The sequence below is a fragment of the Dipodomys ordii genome, unplaced genomic scaffold (assembly GCF_000151885.1).
Source record: "Dipodomys ordii isolate 6190 unplaced genomic scaffold, Dord_2.0 Scaffold34, whole genome shotgun sequence".
NCBI classification, from domain to species: domain Eukaryota; kingdom Metazoa; phylum Chordata; class Mammalia; order Rodentia; family Heteromyidae; genus Dipodomys; species Dipodomys ordii.
This window is the reverse complement of record NW_012267250.1, coordinates 9052326-9074751: the sequence shown is the minus strand read 5'-3', so window position 1 is coordinate 9074751 and position 22426 is coordinate 9052326. Positions and strand designations below refer to the sequence as shown.

Here is a 22426-nt window from a genome sequence, read left to right as displayed (position 1 = left end):
ATGAGGACACGTGTCTAAGGCAGCAATTATCCTGGATGTTCAGCCTAGTTGACATTCTATCTGAATGTAGCTTTTTTAGTAAACACTCGGTATCCAGAGCAGTAGCCATCCAGAGACACTTGAGCAGGCTCCACACCACCTTCTTCCCCTGTGGTTTCTAAATAAACTTAATGCTTCTGACATCCAGGCAATGTGCAGGTAGGTCTTTTCGGTATACATTTTAACTCTTGGCATCCATGTGCTAAGCATTTGTTCAAGCACACAAATGAAGTTCAAGTTAGTTTGGAGTAAGAATATACCAACACTGACCTTGTAACAGGTTGCCAGTGCTTGTTCTTCCAAACTTTTTCTTTTCTACCTTTCTTGTCTCTCTGGGTATGTATCTAAAACCTACAGGGCCTCCTTCAACAGGATTTATGGTGGTGACATTTATTAACTGTGTTAAATGAATAATATTTATTCCTTTCATTCTAGGTAAATGAAAATCATAGAGCCAGATAGTCATTATCCAGATGGTCCTAAGAGCTCATTCAACCATAAGAGAGCTAGATATGAATAAATTAGAGTCCATAATGAGTAGAGAAGGAGAGAACTGCATATTTTCATAATCACTACCATCATTTAATGTTTACTTGTTTATGTATAACAACTGATTTACAACAGTGCAAGTAGAACATGAGTTTACCCCATTGGCTGAGATTTCACTTTGTTAAAATGATGTTTTGATTACCACAAAACAAAAAGAAATCTTTACCCCCAAATAAAAGAATTTCAGTATTTAGAAATTCTGCAAGGCTTCCTGGAAATTCCATATCTGTAGCGAGTGATGTGGGCTATGAATATTTCATTCCACTCTGCTTTTTATTCTCCCTCACGTATTGTCCCAGATGCACCAGCTCAGCACCTGTAGCACTTACTTTGGTCTACATCAGGGATTAGAAGACTCATGAGTGTTAGTCTTACCTTGGACCCAAAAATTCTTTCTTAGGCCTACAGGAAATACGTCTAAAAATAAGTGAAGTGATGATAGTTTTTATAACCATAGCCTTAACATCAAACTTGAAGGGTTTCTATCCCTCTCCAAATCTTCGGTAAGAGCTAGACGGCTTTTCCATCCATGTTTTGGTGAAGAAAATTACTTAGGAGGTTCCTCTAGCAATCAGAGGATCTTCTCTAGTAATCAGAGCTAGTTTGCAAGCCCACAAGGAAACCAATGCTGTATTCTTAGGATCATATCTCAGTTTTTATTAAATCTAAACATTTCTCCAGGTTTAGGGATTAGTTTTCTATTTTTGAAAAATCAGATTTACTCTCAAAAGGACTAACATGCTTTTTTTAAACCACTTTGGACATTAAAAATGCTGTACCTAACTTCCAAGTTGTAGACTCCAAATGGAATATGTGTTCCTGATTTGGGCTACCTCATAGTAATAGCAATTGCTATTTATCAAACAGTATTAGCAATTGTTGCCATTTTTATTGGAATCTATAAATGCCATATAAAAATGTTTTATCTTCCTTTCCTACTCTATTTTCTTTCTTTTCTTTTTTTTTGGTCAGTTGTGGGGCCTGAACTCTGGGCCTGGGCGCTGTCCCTCAGCTCTTCAGCTCAAGGCTAGCGCTCTACCACTTGAGCCACAATGCCACTTCCAGCTTTTTTTTCTGCTTATATGGTGCCTAGGAATCAAACCTAGGGCCTCATGCATGCAAAGCAAGCACTGTACCAATGAGCCACCTTCCCAGCCCCCTACTGTTTTCTTCTGACTTATTATACCTCTTTCTTTACATCTGAAACTTGTTCATCTTTCCTTGCTTGAGGTCATCTATGTGCCATCTTGTGTTTGTATTCTTCAATTTTCAGTGAACCACTCTTGCTAGTGCTTCAAAACTTTACCATTTTTATAGATCTTTGTCATTATTAAGTGTTTTGAATTTGCATCTAATCCTGGCTTCCCACCTGGGTCAATTTTGTTGTCATCTAAAAACATTCATCTTCAGTACCAAAATTATAATTTTTAAATCTTCTTTATTATAAAATACTGTACAGAAGGGTTGCAGTTACATGAGTAAGGTAATGAGTACATTTCCCGTTGAGCATTGTTACCCCTCCTTTGTTTTTCCCCTACCATTTTTTCCATCCGCACCTCCCAAACTCCACCCCCACCCCGAAGTTGTAAGTTCATTTTCAACATAGTGTCTTGAACAACTCCTTGTTACAATGGGTCAACCTGTATCTTTGTTTCAGCATTTTGTTATTTCCCTTCCCCTCCCCAAATTAGAAAAATGTATATACAAGATACAGGACACCAGAATCAAATACAGTGAAAACAGGGGTTATACCATTGGGGAAGAACACACACACACACACACACACACACAAATCACATAGTACATTAAAAACAACAGCAACAAAGATAAAACCTCTTGAGTCCCTATCTTGGGGTTCATTTAGCTTAGTCTCATCTCATATGGTCTTATGTACATAGCTTTCACCTCCATGAGAAAGAAGGACATTGCCCCATTTGTTAGGAAATGGAAAGACTTGGAAAAAATTATATTAAGTGAAGTAAGCCAGACCCAAAGAAACATAGGTCCCATGGTTTCCCTTATTTGCAATAACTAGTATACATCTAGGATAATCTTATGAGACAAGCAGAAAAGGTCAACAGCTATGTGCATAATTATAATTTTTGAAGCCAACAATATGCCAGATACTGCAGGAGGGACTTATGAGATCTGTTTCTTTAATCCTCACAATAACCTCAGGTTGATGGATGGTATTATAATTCCCACCTAACAGATCGTAAGGCTGAGGCCTTGAAAGTAGAATGTATCCAAAGTCAAATGGCTAGAAAGCGGGGTGGTTAGGATTCAGACTCTCAGCCATCTAAAGTGCTGTTTTCCTCAGTACTATGACATTTGGAATTAGGTGATTTGGGGTTGAGTGGAAGGATTGTCTGGGCATTGAGGTATATTAAACAGTAGCATCTTTGGCCTCTGCCTTCCAATAGCCTGTAGTTTTTTAATGTAGCCCTTCAAATTGTGACAACCAAACATCTCCAGTGTCCATATTCCCTGTAGTGTATTTAAAAAATATTAGTCTAATACCAGATTCATTCTTTTCACTACTTTATATTGTTAAGGAAGTGAAAATACCACAAAATTTAAACACACAGTATTAAAAGGATTCAATTTTAGAAGTCACTACACTTGGCTGATTATCGAAACTGGAAATTTGTGGAAGACTCCACCCAAAACATTCAGAAAAGATATTGCCAGGTAGCCTATTCATGATGTAGGAACCACAGAGAAAATCCTAACCTTAATCACATCTGCTTCCTGGGATCACTCTTCCCCATCTCTGCCAAATTGTCCTCTAACCTTGGATTTAACACCTCCTGTGATGGCATTTCAGGTGGTAATTCCATCTCCTAACCATCCTAAATGTGAAAATGTGTTCTTCCTAATATGATTCCTTGTCTCCTTTCATGTAGTTCCTTAGCCCACTAATTAGCATTTTTCTCACACCAGTGGAATTCAACCTAGTTTTGCTATAGTCTCTCCTTAGAACAGTTTCTTTGGGCTGTTTTTTGTTTTGTTTTGTTTTGTTTTTGTGCTGGTCTTGTGGCTTGAACTCAGGGCCTGGGCATGGTCCTGAAGCTTTTTCACTCTAGGCTGCTATTCTGTCACTTTAGCCATAGCTCCACTTCTTTCTTTTTGGTAGTTAATTGGAGATAAGAGACTCATTGACTTTCCTGGCTCTAGAACACAATCCTTAGATCTCAGCCTCCTGAGTAGCTATGATCACAGCAAGATAGATATTGATGCCCAACTCCACATGGTTTCTTTACCATGGTAAAACCATTATGTGCTCCTTAAAAATGACCATCTATCAGTTTTTTCCATCTAATAATAGATTTCCTCAAAAGGGCAGTTACAGCTCATTAAAATCTTACAGATTGCAAACTCAGTCTGCCATGCAGATGCTACCTGAACTGAGGCTGCTCCTGGTACATAGAGAGACTTTCTCCAGAGAAGCTAGGCTGAAGTGGCTTTTCCTCTTCCTCTTCCTCCTCCTCCTTATCCCATATTCACCAACCCCATTTTAGCTGTCTTTGGCTCTTCTTCCTGGCAAAAGCATTTTTTACCATATGTTTCAGATTTCTTGAAGGAAGAAAAAGAAAAGAAAAAGTCTACAAAAAATCTCACTGTATAATAAGCCTTCTTAAAATATTTTTATTAACTTGATTCATGTAAGTAAGTAAATGAAGAAATGTAAGTTAATTTGGTTAATATTTCAGGATTCAGGCTGAAGTTTTTTCTTCTTTTTTTGGTACATAATTTTAAGTAGTTATACAAAGGCATTTCAATTCAGTGTGTCAGTTCAGTTTTTTTTTTTTTTTTGGTCCAGTAATGGGGCCTGAACTCTGGGCCTGGGCGCTGTCCCTCAGCTCTTCAGCTCAAGGCTAGCGCTCTACCACTTGAGCCACAGCGCCACTTCTGGCTTTTTTCTTTTTGCTTATGTGGTGCTGAGGAATCGAACCCAGGGCCTCAGGCATGCAAGGCAAGCGCTCTACCACTGAACCACCTTCCCAGCCCCAGTTCAGTTTATTCTTTCTGAACGTCAAGCAATCTTACAGCCTAAGCTCCTTCTTGGCTCCCCTCTGAGTCGTCTAAGAGCTTTGCACTTTTAGAAAACTGCCTCTCAGCAACAGATATTGGATAATTCAAAGATCACGGCAGTGAAGTAGGCACTAATATTGTCAGCACAGCCAGTGCCCTCTCAGAGGTTAACCTATAGGTGACCAGTCTTACCAGCCCACAGACATGAGTAACTAAGTGAGCTATAAATGTGTGCCAGCTGTCCTTACAGTGCCTGGACAGATCTGCAGTGGGCAGGTTATGTTTAGAGAAAACCAAGGAGAAAATAACATGTTAACCGGAATAAACTGTTTGGGGTCAAAATAACAGTCTGGTGTTTTTGTTCTTTGGTGAGATATAAAAAGAAAGCTTGAGTTTCAACTAGGCTTCATACGAACTTCTAAGCTTCTTTGCCTAGGCTTGCGTACCTCCAAGGACGTGGTTGGACAAAAGCAAAACTGTTCTGAGCGCCTCTGGTTTTGGATTGCTCTTGAAAGCTTCTGTGTGTCTAATGTGGCATCCATCTTCCTCCTGCAGAGTTTTATAAATGGACACTGACATGGACTACGAAAGGCCCAACGTTGAAACCATCAAGTGTGTGGTCGTGGGGGACAATGCTGTGGGGAAGACACGTCTGATCTGTGCCAGGGCATGTAATACCACGCTGACGCAGTACCAGCTGCTGGCCACCCATGTACCAACTGTGTGGGCGATCGACCAGTACCGAGTTTGCCAGGAGGTAAGATATACAAGGTATCTTTAGAATCCTTAGGCCATCATTGCTGTCTGCTGGTCTGGAAGGTGGCTAAAATTAAAACACCAAAGAAAATTAAGCTTTTTTTTCTTTTTTTCTTTTTTTTTAATTGTAAAAACAGTGTACAGAGGGGTTACAGTTACGTGATGAGTACATTTTCTATTGAGCATTGTTACCTCCTCCTCTGTTTATCCCCTACCATCCCTTCCCTCCCCACCTTCCCAAGCCCTCCCTTCCCCCAAGTTGTAAAGTTCGTTTTCAACATAATGTCTTGTACATCTCATTGTTACAATGGATAAACCTGTATCCTTATTTCAGCATTTTGTTGTTCCCCTTCCCCTCTCCAAATTAGAAAAATGTATATACAAGATGCAGGGCACCAAAATCAAATACAGTGAAAACAGGGGTTATACCGTGGGGGAAGCACATACAAAAGAAGCAAAAAAAAAAAAATCTCATAGTGCATTTTAAATATGTTAAAAACAATAGCAAGCAAGAAAAAAACAGTTGTGTCTCTATCTTGGGATTCATTTCACTTAACATCATCTTGTATGGTCCTATATACATAACTTTTGACCTTTTCTGCTTTAGTGCTACAGGAGAAAACAAAAGCAAAGTGCATCCTTGGGAGTATGGCTATGGTACCCAAATGAGGTTTAAGTCCTGTGATTTTCAGAAGGGAGGAAACTCAGTGCAAGTGGGTTGAGGGGTAGTGAGGGGTGGTGACTTGGACTTCCTTCCCCCTGGGGAGGCTCTGATTAACCTCTCCCTCTCCCCTCTCTCTCCTCTTGTCAGGTCCTAGAGCGTTCCCGGGATGTTGTCGATGAAGTAAGCGTTTCTCTTAGACTTTGGGATACTTTTGGTGATCATCACAAAGACAGACGTTTTGCATATGGCAGGTAAACTAAGACAAGTGCATCGTGTTTGAGCCTGAGTTCAATTTCCTTTGCAAAACTAGCAGCTGGTTTACAACTCAACAAAAACCGCATCAGAGGGCCTTGAAAATATATTGGGTCCTGCTACCTCTGAGAAAAGAATATAAAGGAAGATAGGGTTTCCTGCTGTCTAGAAAAACTTCACCATGCCACTCAGGAAGTCCTGCATGAAAACAGCCAGTGCTCCTGAAGCTGGGAGGTTTGCTAGGGGAGGATTCTGTTTCACTCTCCAGCCTTGGGCCACTTTGAGGCTTTTTTGAATGGTCTTCCATTTGCTTTCTTTTTTTTTTTTTAATGTTTCAACTTATCTTAGCACTTTGGCTGCCCTATTTCAAAAGATCTCTTTGTGGGTTTTTTGTTGTTGGGGTTTTTTTTTTCTTGACCATATTAGCAAGCATCTGATGTTACTTGTTTTGGACTTTGTGTTATCTGAAAAGACTCTCTTTTTTTAATGTGAAAGTCGTTTTTCCAAAGAAAGAAAAATATCTCTGAAGCCCTTCAAAGACATGTTTCCAAAATGAACTAATGTCTGTTTTTCAGTAAATAATAATAATAAGGAAAGAAAGAAGGAAAACTCCAGCAAAGGGAAGATTAATGTAAAAGAAAAGTTACATGAGTAGGGACATAGAGTGCCTTAAAATTAGCTACTTTTCCTCAGAGTATCTCTTAGTATTTCAGAGTATCTCTTAGTGGATAGGTTACAGTATGGTTTTCATTCTCTAGATAGAAATTGGGGGGGGTACTAATTGTGAATTAATGTATTATATTTTAAGTTTAGAATTTAGGTGTCATGCTTAGTTGTCCCTTCTTAACATTAAACACCATGTTATCTCACAAGCCCATGAGTTACTTATGCTTTAATATTGAAATAAGTATTAGAAAGTTTCTTCATCTCGTCAAACTGGTAGCTCTCTGAACCCATACAGTTCACACAACTATAGTAAAAATGTTAGTTAAAAAAAAACAGATTTGTAAACTAAACTGATTGTCAGACATTTATGAAAGTGATCTAAAATATTGAGTTAACTTCTGAAAGCGGGCTGGGTACCTATGGCTCACTCCCATAATCTTGCTACTAAAGAGGCTGAGATCTGAGGATTGAGATAACAAATCTGAGAGACTCATCTCCAATTAACTAGCAAAAAGTCAGAAGTAGAGGTGAGGTAGAGTGTCAGCCTTGAGTAAAAAGGCTAATGAGAGCACCCCTCACCCCCCCAAAAAAAAAATGCTAGAAGTGTTTTCCCTACTGGGAAATAGTTCTGGAAGAGCCTGAGACTCAGACCATTTTGTTCAAGGAGACTGGAAAAAAAAGAGACCTATGTCAGTAAAACATGATTACATTGGCTCTTTTGTAATCAGAACTTTTAAACTTAATAGCCAATATCATATCTCCTACATATCCTGGGGGTTTGTTGTTGTTGTTGTTTTCTTTACATAATGTGCTTGGTTGTTATCTTAGTGCAGTTGTTTTTTCTTTGTCCAGTTGATCTACATAAAAAATATTAATAAATGTATCTGTTTGTTGGTACTATGCAGTCAAGTTTGTGTTATCTATGGTTTCATGGAAGCCGGTTCTAGAAGAATATCTTTCTTTGAACTGAGAATAGATGTAAAGATTGTCAAAGGACATTTTGTAACCGCACTTCTGAAAAATGTCATGCAAAGATGGATCTGACGATAGGAGCTCACCAAGACATTTAGGCTTAGGCTCCACCAAGTATATTGCAAATGTTTTGTGGCCACTTGAAATGTATGTGTTTGAAACAACAAGTTTTAATATGGCCCCACCACTTAAAGTGGTGACAGAAAAGCTGCATTCTTTTCATGGCATTCCTGTTCAATGACACCATGACCCACACAGATCTGAGCGGGGCCTCATCCAGCTCCCTGACATAGCTGGAGTCATTTTACCAACATGTCATGCTTGTATTTGTCCACGCCCAATGAAAATAAGCTTCTCCTTCCTGTGACTCCATCAGATCAAAGTGCATTGTTCTGGTTCCCTGTCTGCAATGTTGGGGACCATCCGTTGTAACCCGTTCCTCATTGGATGAAAACAAAAAGCAGTCCTCAAGCCAAGTTTGAGTCTCTTGAGAAACACTCCTGTGTTTCTGGCCTTGCTCCCCTGGTGGCCTCACTGTGTGTGATGTTTGTACCTTGTGTTTCCTCAGTCCTTTCCCATTCTCCACAGCCCCCAGGCTCCCTGTCACACACCCTGCCACTATTATAATAGAGCATAAAAACCAGAGCCACTCTGCTCACCTCTAAACATGTTTCTGGAAATGCTAAATATGTAACCCCACAATCATATACTGCCAAAATTAGATTTATGGGAAATTCTGATAGCAGCAGTTGTGCCTCGTTTTATTCATTTGTACACCAGTTCTCTGCATTGCTGGGGGACAGCTGTTTAATTTCTTAATAGCTTCCATTTTTAGCTTTGGTGAAGGAGTGGCGAATTGTAATTACTGTTTCTGACAGTTTGGTTCAAAAGCATAATTTCCAACTCTGTTTTTTTTTTAATTATAAGTTACTGGGATGTATAACACTCATAAACTTTTGGCCTGTGAAACATTACAAGGTACTTGGTACCCTTTTTAAAATAGCTTGGTTAGATTCCTTCAGTGACAGTGAGAGAATCCAGAGTCATACCAAGATGCCTCAGACCTCATCATGTGCTTCCTCTGCTTCTAAGCACAAAAGAAGCTCAGCAGTTGCCCCTCAAACATTCTTAGGCACTGGCAAGCTCAGACCTCTGGGTCAAACGGGTTATCAGTGGTAAGCTGCCTGCCAACTTGACTTTGAAATGTTTCTAGCATGATTTAAATATAACCAGATTGTTATTGCTCTCTTCATAACTTACAGAGAGCTAGTTAGCCTACTTTTTTGTATCCAATCAAGATGGCTCCAGTGCACCACATCCTAATAGCTTTGCCAACATGAGTTAATTTCTTCAGGAACAGAGATACAGCGCTACAACTGAGCACAGAACTGAGTGTGTCTATCACAGTGGCTGGCCCAGTTGTGAGTCTCAGAAGCAAGTTCACACCCAGCTCTCCAGATTCCTGACTCCTTCCTCTGTGCCAGGTTACCACCACCTGGTTTCAAACAGCATGCAACTGAAAACAACCCCATGTCAGTGAGCTGGGTTTCTGTTTGTTCTTCCATATTTGTGTAAAGCCTCAGAACCTAGAGATCTCAAAACTCATCTAGTTGACCCTTTTCCTTCAGAAATGGAAGTTACCTAGCCAGCTGAGAAAAAAAAATACCCATATGGGGTCCTTCCATTGGAGGGAGCTGAAAAGGGAGTCGAGTTAACATCAACATTCTGGCACTCAGCATGCCTGAGATCTGCCAGACCCTCTTTTCTTGGGAGTGAAGGCCCCAACTCTCTTCTAGCCTTCCCTCCCACCTCCTACTCTCCATCCACTTTTGGATGATCTTTTGAAGATCTTCTCTGGATCTTTTGAAATGTCAGGAACAAAACTGTATACAGTAACCACGGCTGTGATCAGCTGCTCATTTTCTGCTTAAAGGCATAGCACTCCAACAGTCTTCCCTGGAGCATTTATTTGTTAAGACTTAAAGGTTTACTCTTTGGTACCTGGGGCTGAAAAGCTAGACAAAGAGGATGGCTCCTCTCTCAAATTTCCCTTTGGTACAACTTTAAGCCTTACATTGTCCTATGTGGACTGTGAAGACCAGTACACATTCTCTCTCTGTCTCTCTCTGTGTCTCTGTGTCTCTGTCCCTCTCTCTCTTTCTCTCTCTCTCTCTTTCCAACTCAGATATTCCAGTGCTTTTCTCTTCAACACGACTGCCAGGCCCCTCAAGCTTTCTCTTCTAGTCATGCCACATACAAATAAATACAACTCTTTGTGGCTTTCTTTCCTTGGAACCTCCTTCACCACTCTCTCTTCGGGTCAGATAACCTCCAGACAGCTGATAAAGCTGATGTTACTACTGGTGAGGATAACAGCTACATTTTAATCAAGGTTACCCATGTAAGCCAGGTCTTTGGTTGCTGTTGGGTGGCCCTGCCCTTCTTCATTCTCAGGGTGACTCGACAAGGTTGGATCACAGTGGAGGCTTAGAGAAGACCAAGGACAGACAAACGGGAAAGGCCCAACTTTAAAGCCTATACTCCTCTCCCGCTCCCATCTTGTGATGCTATGTGGATTTTGGCTGGTGACAAAGCTCACTTGAAATTTCCCTTTGGTACAACTTTAAGCCTTACATTGTCCTATGTGGACTGTGAAGACCAGTACACATTCTCTCTCTGTCTCTCTCTGTCTGTGTCTCTGTGTCTCTGTCCCTCTCTCTCTTTCTCTCTCTCTCTCTTTCCAACTCAGATATTCCAGTGCTTTTCTTAATTTCTTTAATCCATAGAAAATAACCTAATATAAGCCAAGGCGCTGGTGGCTCACGCCTGTAATACCTAGCTACTCAGGGGGCTGAGATCTGAGGATCAAAATTCAAAGCCAGCCCAGGCAGTAAAGCCCGTGAGACTCTTATCTCCAATAAGCCACTCAGAAAACCAGAAGTGGCACTGTGGTTCAAGTGGTAGAGCACTAGCCTTGAGCTGAAAAGCAGAGGGACAGCCCCTAGGCCCAGAGTTCAAGCCCCATGACCGACCAAAAAGAAAGAAAAGAAAAAGAAAAGCAAAAAGAAACAAAATAACCTAATATTTACAAGCATTTTTTAAGTATCTAAATATACACTAGTCTTTCCATTTTCAGTAAAGATGATAAATCCCAGAAAATTCTTTTGAGTGGTTTGGAATCTTGGATGTGGAGGGGGGCGGGGAGGAGGCATGTTTTCTTTGAAACATTTAGCTAAAAAATGAGAACATGCTTGCCCTAATCCTCAACACTTTGAAAGGCATATTTTCTATCTGGTTGAAACCAATTTATTTTACAGTTTATTCTTTCACACTGATTTTTTTTCAAATGTTGTTGGCTCTTATGTAAAGTACAGTATGTGTTCTAAATTATATCATTCATCAGAGCTGTGGTTTCTGTGAATCTGTTTAGATAAGATGGATTTGGTTTCATGTGGAAGGCTCATGTAATTAAATACAGAACACACCCATTTTTTGAATGCTCAACTGAGATCTTTAAAACATTCAAAGCCATGGGTGATCCATGTTTGTGTCTTTGTCTATGATGAGGTTAATGCCAATATGCGAGGGAGTAAGAAACAATGAAAGCATCTAGAATTTTCTCAAGTCAGCTTTATACACTACATATTCTAAACACAAAGCCAGAGTAGCATTCTAATGATGATTCAAGATGGTTAAATTGCCTGATAATACCATAAACGCTAACATGGGACATGGACCAGGGACAGAGACTGTGCAATGTGAGTGAGTCTATCACCTTGAACTTAAAAATCAAAACAAATTTTAAAAGTCAAGATCATTATTGCTGTTTCATGTTTGCTTCTACTCCAGGCTAAGTTTGTTACTGTTACTAATCCTGACTTTATTTAGGTTGATGATATTTTTATTTGGTATGAATATATTTGGCTTAATGTTAATATTTTAAAATACATTATTCGTCTGGATTACTGAGTGTTTTGGTCCCTGTTACATTTTACACTTGAGACTGCTACTTTCCCACTATCTCTCTAGCCCAAGGCCTGACAGTTGGCTTTGTAAATGGATAGGAAATAGCAAAGGGAAGAAAGTTAGCAGTGGTGCATGCACTTTGTGGGAAAGCAATCTAAACTGCACTTTTCAATGTGTTAGTTCCCACAGGTCTGTGAATACTAATTAAGTTGTGTCCTAAAGATATTCAGTCGCCAAGTCAGGAGCTAGTGGCTCACACCTGTAATCCTAGCTACTCAGGGAGCTGAGATCTGAGGATTGCTGTCAAAGCCAGCCCAGGCAGGAAAGTCCGTGAGACTCTTATATCCAATAAACCACCAGAAAGCCGGAAGTGGTGCTGTGGCTCAAGCGTTAAAGCACTGGCCTTGAGCTGAAGAACTGAGGGCCAGCGTTCAGGCTCTGAGTTGAAGTCCCATGAATAAAAAAAAAAAAAAAAAAAAGATGTTCAGTCCCCAAACAAAAAGAACTAAAAGTTGCTCAAACTATTGAAAAAATAGAAAGACATAAAAGGACTTATTACTTGGACCAAGAAACTGGAATAGTGGTTCTTTAGGAGGCTATACTAAGTTAGTTCTCATACCTGAGTACATTTATGCATAGTGCTTGTGATAACACTTCCAAAGACATGAATCAGCTGATTTTAGCCAGTACCTAGATGATTATAAAGCCGACGGTGCTCAGTCACACTCTGGTCAACACCGTTATGATGTGTTTAACCAAACTGAAACTAGACTGGTGGCATCCTTGAAGATTACGATTACATTGAGATCTTCTGAATGAAGGCCACTAACAAAAAAAGAGCATACACTGTGCCATCTTATTTATACACAGTCCTAAAAAATGCAGCATAATCTATAGCAATATAACAACCTCAGATAATAAGAGCAGATGATGGAGAGAAGGATGAAGTATAAAGGGACATGTGGAAACTTTGGAGGACAAGGGAAGCATTTGTTATCTTGAGTGCAGTGATGGTTTCAGGGGGAATACAGATGTCAAAACTAAACCAATTAAAGACATTAAATATGCAAAGTTTAATATATTTCAACTGCATCCCAATAAAAATTTTAAGATGAGAAGTATTTTCATACAAAATGTAATCTATAAATTATGAGGAAATGTTTATATGGAAGACTTTATGTGTTTCAATTATTTATTTAACTTTAAGTTAATTCTCACTAAAAAACATAAATCATCCTGGAACTCAGGGGAAATAAGTGGAAGCAAAGCCTTACTAGCTGAAGATGAGAACTGGGGTAGGTATATATAAAATCTCCCAGCTAGTGAGGAGACACTATCATATTATTACAAAAAACTCTTCCCTCAGAGAGAGATACTTCAATTCAGTGGGTCATTGTCAGATCATATGACCTGTCCTTTGTCCATGACTGTGTTTGTATCTTTTTCTAAGAAGATTCCTTTCATCAAGTACTCTGTGGCAGCCAAATAGAGAACACTAAGTTCTGTGAAAGCTTTCTGTTTCTCCACCAAATAGTATCCATTTTGTCTTTCATAGCTGTGCACTCTAAAACTCTCTAGAATGGAGTAGAAACCTCTATAAAGCTTTCAAGTGACATCTGCTTTGTACCCAGCTATCCTGGATGGGAATTGTGAGGAGAGTGGTGCAATGCAGCGTGTATAACACTGTGGATATCAGACTCTGCTCCCTGGACTGGGCCCTAGCTTCCCTTTCCGGACTCAGGTCTTGCTCTAGATGCAGCAAAATGTTCGTAAGACTGAGTTCTGTGAAGAAGACCCACAAACATATACTCTGTTCACCTAGAAATTATGCCCCACCTTTTATATTCTTAAGCCAGTTAATTACTACAAACATTCAAAGAAGGAGAATAAGTGTTACATGCTCCCAGAAACTCTCTGAACTCTGTTAGTCTTTCTTGTCGCCTTTAGAACGCAGGTGAGGTATCTATTCTTTATGTTCCCATACAGCACTCTGGCAGATCCTGCATAGGTCTGGCCTTAAAACTTGGTAGTCAGGGGCTGGGAAGGTGGCTCAGTGGTGGAGCGCTTGCCATGAGGCCCTGGGTTTGATTCCTCAGCACCACATAAGCAGAAAAAGCCAGAAGTGGCACTGTGGCTCAAGTGGTAGAGCACTAGCCTTGATCTGAAGAGCTGAGGGACAGCACCCAGACCCGAGTTCAGGCCCCATGACAGAATTAAAAATAAAAAATAAAAAAAATAAACTTAGTAGTCAGAAGAGTGAATTAATCCATTGGTCAATCACCTATTCATATAGAACAAGATCCTCTAAGGTACTAACAAAATATTCATACAAAATATTCCAAGTCATCTTATTAGACTGAATTATAGGTGTACTTTTATAGTAAGAGTCACAAAGGACGTACCAACCTGAATGAGCCGATAATAGGAAATGCTGGTGCCTGGACACTTCTTAATGCATTAGCAAAAGGAAAGATGAGCTGTAAGAGCAGCATGAAAGGAAGACAATTATACTGAGTCATAACTTCAAAGCTACTTTTCTACCCCAAGTTTTTGGATTTGTAATATTTGTGGAGGTAATAATTTGAATGAATAATATTAAAGAGAGAATTACTAGTATTAGTAATAATGTTTTCTCCAATTATAGCATTTCCCCCCTTTGAGTATCATTTCCACATTTATAAAAGCAATTTTTAAATATATGTGTGTGTGTGCGTGTGTGTGTGTGTGTGTGTGTGTGTGTGTGTAAATTAAATTGCCCAAAGAGAGGAGCATCAAATAGTAGAATGTGGAGTGAATTATTACCGTCATATACATACTCCAAAACAAACAAAAATACATTAGACTAGCCAGGCACTGGTGGCTAGTCCTCTACTCCTAGCTACTCAGGAGGCTGAGATCTAAGGATAGCAGTCCAAAGCCAGCCTGGGCAGAAAAGTCCCCATGAGACTCTAACCTCCAATTAATGACTCATAAACCACAAGTGGAGCTGTGGCTCAAGTGGTAGAGCACTAGCCTCTTGAGCACAAAGAGGCTCAGGGACAGCACCCAGGCCCTGAGTTTAAGCCCCATGACTGAATATGTACAAATAATTTCAAAAATTATTTCAAAAATAAGAGCTGGAGACATGGTTATCTGCCTAGTGAGTGTGAGGCCTTGAATTCAATTCCCGATACTGACCAATAATTCCAAAAACTGCATCTGTGGTAGAAATCTGTGGATTCTGAGCATAGGATTTCAGCAAGGATGGATCATCTAACAAAACTCTACCCAAACCGTGATCCATGCCACCCTCAGCCTGCTGTCTCGCCCCTTCCGTCCTCTGTGGCAATGGAACAGCTGAGGTTCTCACTAGAAAATTACAACACCTTCATGTAAGATGTAATTGTCATGTAAGATGTAAAATGCAAAAATGTGATGTAAGATGTAATCGTAATGATGTAAGATTGATAACATCTTAAGACCCAAGAACCCCTTGCCTGAGCAAGCGTCTGTGCCCAAGAAGGAACTGTTTTTGGAGAATAGCAATGCCAAGTGAGGTGTAGCATCAGGGCCTGACAGACACTTGTGACTCACTCATGTTGTAAGATCTGTAAGGTTTTGGCTGCTACCAGGGAGATAGTTTAGAAAATGAGAAAAATTATTTTGGAGGGGTTTTAGTGGGAAAATCATTGATGGAGTTCAGACAGAGGCTGCAAGAGTGTGAACAGAGCCCACTAGCCTGGTGAAGAGAATGAAGAATGTGCACATGGTTCGTGACATTAACGTCCTGTGTTCATTTTTCTATTTCTTCTTAACTGCAAGTTTGAAAGGTTGGGTTAAATTTTAGCTCCATTGGCTTTATAAAATAAAATTAGAAACCATCAGCTTGTGGTATTTCTATACTGAAACTTTCTGGTGAAGAAATATAGACTACAACACATAGTTTTCACTTCTAAGTTAAGTGGTAAAAAGAAACTGAGGAATAATTCTGAAGGCTTCAGTGGATAATTAATGATTACCTCTCTTTCACTAGCTCACTGGTCCTGGCAGTCAAGAGGGAAAGGTCTCTTGATGAAGACATTCTGCCATTTACATTAATTATAACACACAAGATATATTCTTGGTGGATGTGAACTTATTATATTAGACAAGAATTGGTACTTTGTGGTTCATAGATAAGCCCCATAGATAATTTTTTAGTAAATCTTCACAGCAGTCATCCCAGTAATTTTAATACTATCTTATTATTATATTTCCAGAATTCTCACACTTTACTTTTCCCCCAGAAATGCTTTCTGTCCCAACCTAGAGAGTGTAGTCGGAATGAATTGCAGAAAAAGAAAGAAAATGGTGAATGTTCTCTTAAATTTATCACCCTGGCTCTCTTTAATGACTTTTGTTTGATTGAAGTGTATGTTAAAAAAAAAAAAGATGGTCTGCGAAATCCAGAGCTTCCTTAAGGTTTAATTCTTGTGTGAGTTTCTAGAAATAATCCTCAATGTAATTTGCCTGTCCCTTTATATTTCCTGAGCTTCCAGAGATAATATAATTCCTGAAGAAGTTGTTAATCTATTGATATTCTGGTGTTATATGAATGCCCAATTAGAAGGGAGTTAACGGATTTTTAGATAAATTCAAATAACTAAAGAAGAAACTAACATTAACTGGTTAACCATTGTCATATACCAGAGTAATTACATGGCAGTTTCTCAGCAATAAAAAATAAAATGGCTCACTTTCTATATTTATTCTTTGTGAAAACCCACACTGAATCCCTGCCCAACTTACTTTAAGTCTAAATTCCTTTCTATTATACCTTGCGTCTGCAGGCATATTTGTGTCTGCAGCTTGACCCTCTAATATTCAAAAGGTCTTTTATTTGATATGTATTCATTGAAGTTGTCTTTTGTTACAAATTGTATTTTGACATGGCAAGAAAACCAATAAATACAGGACAAAAGTACCTGAAAATGAATTCATAGTACAATGGGGAAGACTACAACATAATTCAGCCTGACTCATTGTTTAAAATGCTGAGCAAAAAGGTATCGGTTCCAGGAACTTGGAGGAGAGTAGTTCTCAGGTCAAAAGTCTTAGATCATTCTTGACTTTACTTGGTCAGATCCTTTATGACCTTTCAGCAAGCTCTGGTGGCTTCAACATACATATAACACACAGGCACTTGCCAGCAGCTTTGTAACCCAATCTGGCCAAACACAGACACCGCCACCTCTCTTGGGATCCTTACCTCTTACTGGTCCCCTGCTTCATTCTGCTTCTTCCTCCTTGACCCATGGCCACTCCCCTCACCGGCTTAATCTGTTCTCATGAGACCAATGGATTAGTCTTTTTAAAACATGAAATGTATCAAAACTTCCAACACATTGCCAGCTCACTCAAAGCAAAAGCCATATAGCCACGAGTCCTAGCCTCCTCGGTCCAGCATGCCTATACATAAATTCCGATTTTCCTTTTTCTTTCTCACCACTCTACTCCAGCAACCTGACCTCCGTCCTCCATCAGGGAAACATCCTGAACAGGCTTTGGCCCCAGAGCCTTAGTACTAGCTGCTTCTTTCTCTCCACTGTTGTTGTTGTTATATTCTTTTTTTCCTCCATATGTCTGTATGTCATCTCCCTTCTGAGCCTTATAGAAATGACACCTTCTCAATGAAGCCCTCCAGTGATCTTATTTTCAACAGCAGCTTCTGCCTCCCAGTTTGTCTGTCCACTTCCTGTGCTCTATTTCCTGTTTGGCACTTATCAACACCTAGTGTATTACCTGTTTTGTGTGTCTTGTCTGCTGTTTCTGTCTTCTATTAGAATGTAGGCATGATGAGGACCCATGGTTTGTGTTTTCTATTAAAGCTCTGTCCCCCTTGTCTGATATGTGGAGGTTTATCACTTACTCCTTTCTGGAAGAAGTGATTAGATGACTGTTGATTGAAACTGAATAAGAAATGGGACAAGTCTGGTACCTTTACAGAGTCAAGGACATTGTTAAGGAGCCTGGGCAAAGTTGTTCTCATTGTGATCAAATGGTCTGGTTGGTTGACAGTTTGCTCTTATAAGATTGAGAAGGACTGGTTTTGGAGACTTCCCACCTGGCATTCTATCTAATATTGAGGTTTCTCTATCTGCAATTGGTCCTGCTTTCTGAAGAGAGAACACCAGCTCCATAGGAAGGAAAATTTAGAGGAATGAGAACAAGGTAGATTTGGGAGAGAATTTAGTACCACTCAATTTCACCTCTCTACTAGTTAACATTTAATTTTAATTCATCCTGTGTTCCTTGGTCAGAAGTTAGATGAGATAGTTCAAAGTATTTTAAGAAATTGAATGGGTTTCACCCAACTTCATTTTCTGCTTGTCCTGGTGATCCTGTAAGGTATGGGAAGATTTTAATGGTATTATTACATGATAATAGCCTGGTCCATTGGATGATGTCACAATATTCTTTGGTAGGGCCAAAATGTGGTGGTAGAAGCAATCACTTTTAAGGTTCAAGTATTGTCTGCCTTCAAGTTTGGTGGCATTGTGGGATGTTGGTGAAGCTTACCTGTACTTAAGAGCATGCATTGCTTTGGCTCCATTTTGGAGGGTGGGGGAAGATTGGTTTAAAACATTACTTCCTATTGCTGGGCACCAGTAGTTCACACATATAATCCTAACTACTCAGATCTGGGATTGCAGCTTGAAGCCAGCCCTGGCAAGAAAGTGTATGAGACTCTTATCTCCAATAGATTACCATTAAAAAAAAAAGTTGTAAGTGGAGCTGTAGCTCAAGTGGTAGAGCACTATCCTTGAGCAAAAAAGCAGCTTGGGGACAGTGCCTAGGTCCCGGGTTCAAGCCCCAGGATCAAATGAAATGTTGCTTCCTACTAAAAATGCAATTACAAGCTTGGAAGAAATAGTTGTGCATGCTAATGACTCCCAAATCTGGATATATTTCAGGGTGTTTTGACAGTTTTCCCCATATAACACCTGTACTTAAGAAGCCTCACTGCTATTGGTAAAGTATTGACTTGATTTCTCTGCTCACAACCCAGGGCACTGCATGGTTCTGCCCTGCTCAACCTCTGAGCTCCTGCGAGGTGCTCCCTGACAGGCCTCTCCATCCTCCATGAGTGTGAGCTTACACACCCATCCATCTCCAGGAAGTCATGTGCACCATCACTGACAACTCCCTCCGCATCTCATACACACTGGGCTGCTCCCCTACTAAAACCTTCCCAAGCCACACGTCATACATTTCTTTTCTGTGCCATGCCCCCAGCTGTTCCGTGCTGTTTTGATGTGTCTGTTTGCATAGCACTGTCAGAGACTATCTGCATGAAACAGTGTGTTGTCCACATGAATGGCTTTGAAAATGTTTCTGTAAAGAACCTACCTCAGTTATCAGCCAGGAGAAGGAACTTGAAGCCCCAAAGGAGGACACTTAATGTCTGTCCATCAACAAAGAAAAAAATCCCATGAAAACGTAACTGTGATCTCTGTCGATATAAAGGATGTGAGAGTCTTTCCTAAAAACCTAAGAGTAGGCAATAGTTACATAATAATGAAGTCCTACCACCATACAAAAGTCTTAAAAACTCTTCTGCAGAAGTAAATTGTTGCCTTGCTGAGGGAAAAAAAGTCTTAAAAGTACAATTATGCTTTAAAAAAGAGGGGATCCCAGGCAGAACTCAAATAAGTATAACTTTTAGCTTATTCTTGACCACCAAATATTAGTCTAGCCATAGGCCAGTCAGAATTGAGCATATTGGAGAAGGGTATTTGGCCCACTCTTACTCTCTGGGGGGCTGGATGGAGTCTGCTCCCCTTTGCACTGCATACCACACAGGCTTGATCCAATGCTCGTAAATAAAGGATAATTTCAGGAGCATCCTTTCAATTAATCAGTTAAGAAAACCCAAGACCCACAGCTGGATAATCGAGACAATACAGATAGACCCAAATAAGGGAAGAGAATATTTCCATTACTAGAACTTAAAAAATGCATTCCTAACCATAAAAATGTGATGACCATTTCCTTTTCTCAGTCAATTTTTTTTGAAAAGATGAATCTAGTGCTTCACACTAGAGAATCAGTTTAGCTTCTGATTGCTTTTGCCAGTCTTTTGCCACCAACTTTTATTGTACTTTGCTGTAGACACTGTAAAGGCAGGCTTTGAGAATATGTGGTATTTGCAATTCAAAGTCTGGCTTAGGCCAAGCTAATGTATTTTTTTTCCCTTAATCCTCCAATGAAGATTAGTCCCAATTTTGCATGCACCCTCTTATGTTATCCAAGTATCTTTGCCAATCATTCACATGCTATCTTTGGCCAGTGTTCCCCCTTGAAAAATAACTTTAAAAATGCTTTCTTGGTTCCTTTAATATCTAAAGAAAAATGGACACAACCAAGCTTGGCTTTATCAGCACCAGCATATTTGGATGACTTAGTTTCTTTTTGATCTCCCTTCTGTTGCCCTGTGAAACTGGAGATTCCCAATTGTTCCAGCACATTGATTTACTTTGGATCATTTCGTTAAGTAATCAAAATATTATTTCACGGGCATTATTTGATGTTAGTTCTGAAATGAAACTATTATATTGATAGTTCCCCCTTTGGAACAAGAACTCATGTTTTTCCTTTTAAAAAAAAAAATCATGTTTATTTAGTCCACACGATTGGTCCATGCTCTCTCTTAGTTCTTTGTGCTTCTCTAATGAAGCCATGCAGCTCAGTTGTGAATTTTTCTAAGTAAAAATCAGTAAAATAAACATTCTAAACATCTTCCTCCCCCTTCTCAATATTCAAGCCCTGCAGTCCAGAGTCGTCTCCACCCAGTGCTCTGCCGCTGCGTTCTTACATCCTTGTGCTTTCTGCTCCAATAACTGTAGGATTCCATTTCAATCCTATCAGTCTTTTTACAGCTGAAATAGGACCCCTGAGGTCATTTCTAAACTGTTCCTTCTGCCTAATATGTGAAAATGTCCTCATCATACCCTCCCCAATTATTGTTAAACTCACTCTTTAAAATACATACACAAGAAAGTAACAGAACCATGGAAATGGGAATTGTAAGAACTTGCTCTTTCCTTTTTATCTTTCCCAGGAATGGCATTTTAAAACATGAGCGTATGTCAGACATTGAACAGTCTCCACACAGGAATGAATGTTTTGATTAAAAGTTATTTAATATCTCTAGTTCCTTGGAATTCTGCCTAAAGCTGGAGATATTCTTAGCTGCAGGTTTTGTGCCTTCTGTGACTAGATAGAAAAAAATGGCTCAAATCTTGAGGGGATAAATGGCATTCTCAAACAGGTACTTAATTGTGTAGGTGTTTATATCAGAGAGGACACTGATAAGTAGTGAGGGAAGAATGTACAAAAGGACTGTATCAAAGTAACACCTTTCTACAGCTCCATCTCTGTCCATTGATTCTTAGCCTCTAGGTTGAAATCGGGTTTCAGATATTATATTCCTATGGCAGACTATGTGTGTAATCTGCAAATCTAGTTTCCTTGGCTTGCGTTTTTATTTAGATACACCTGAATTAAACGAAAGACTAGTTGGTAGTTAAAATGCGATCTTATTTTTTTAACTGCCTTTGTGTAAAACAAGGGAAATATATCCTCCTAAGAACCAGATGAAACTACAATAAAAAAAATCAAAATATACATCATTGCACAATACACAGAGAATTTTGACTAGTAAGTTCTTTACACTTCAGAAATAGTATTTCTTCCAGTTTTCTTTATGATTGTTTTGAGGCAAGGTGTTTACAGAACGTTGAATTATTTTTCCAGCTTTTTTCTGGCATTTCATTCATGAAGGTATTGATGCATAGTTAGAGGTCAGACCTGCATACTTCTATTGTGTGATGCCATTGTACTGCTATCCTCATAAGACTTCTTCTTTTTCAACCCCCAGGGTCTTGTCTGTACTTGTTTATAGGTCATCTGGATAGTAGCTCCTGGGTTCAGTGACATGAGTGTTATCACAGTAACCTTGGCAACCAAACCAGCTCTGATTTCAAAACCTTACATGGTCACATCATAAAATTCGATAGCATGATTGACATTTAGCTGTATGTCTGTCATATAAATTAAGCTCTAAAAAAAGACTTTCTTTATAATCCTGTGCCTTAATATGGAAATAGAAAGAAGGCACTGATGACAACAAATTTTAAAATATACATGTTATAGCATATTTAGGTACTAGATGCATTTCCTCAATTCTTTGTCTGTAACATTGGACCTCACCTATTGTCATACTATTTTCACTATGTCAGAATTTAGGATGACTTTTGTTTATGATCAGGACAAAGACTTCAGCAGAATTTCATCTGATACCAAATATAAATTGAATTTTGAATAATAGAAAACTCATCCTGTAAAAAAATGTAAAATTCAAAGCTTCTTGCCTTTACTGGATACTGTTATTTATGCTGATTAGAAGGAAGACTGAACATAGAATATTCCACTAACTACATCAGAATCCCGAAGACAAGACATATTCCCCTTTCATTTATAGATTTATGCATTTTTTACACATATTAT

At 39.3% G+C, this 22426-nt stretch overlaps 1 protein-coding gene across 2 annotated transcripts in view; it reads left to right on the top strand.

Moving 5' to 3' along the window:
• Nucleotides 1-22426, top strand: part of Rhobtb1 (Rho-related BTB domain containing 1) — a 136788-nt gene that overhangs the window by 92840 nt on the left and 21522 nt on the right. For both annotated transcript variants that reach the window (XM_013017238.1, XM_013017239.1), the window contains exons 4-5: nt 5179-5380; nt 6191-6294. In XM_013017238.1, the coding sequence (XP_012872692.1) occupies nt 5189-5380; nt 6191-6294 (296 nt within the window). In that variant the 5' untranslated portion in view covers nt 5179-5188. The remainder of the gene's footprint in view (nt 1-5178; nt 5381-6190; nt 6295-22426) is intronic.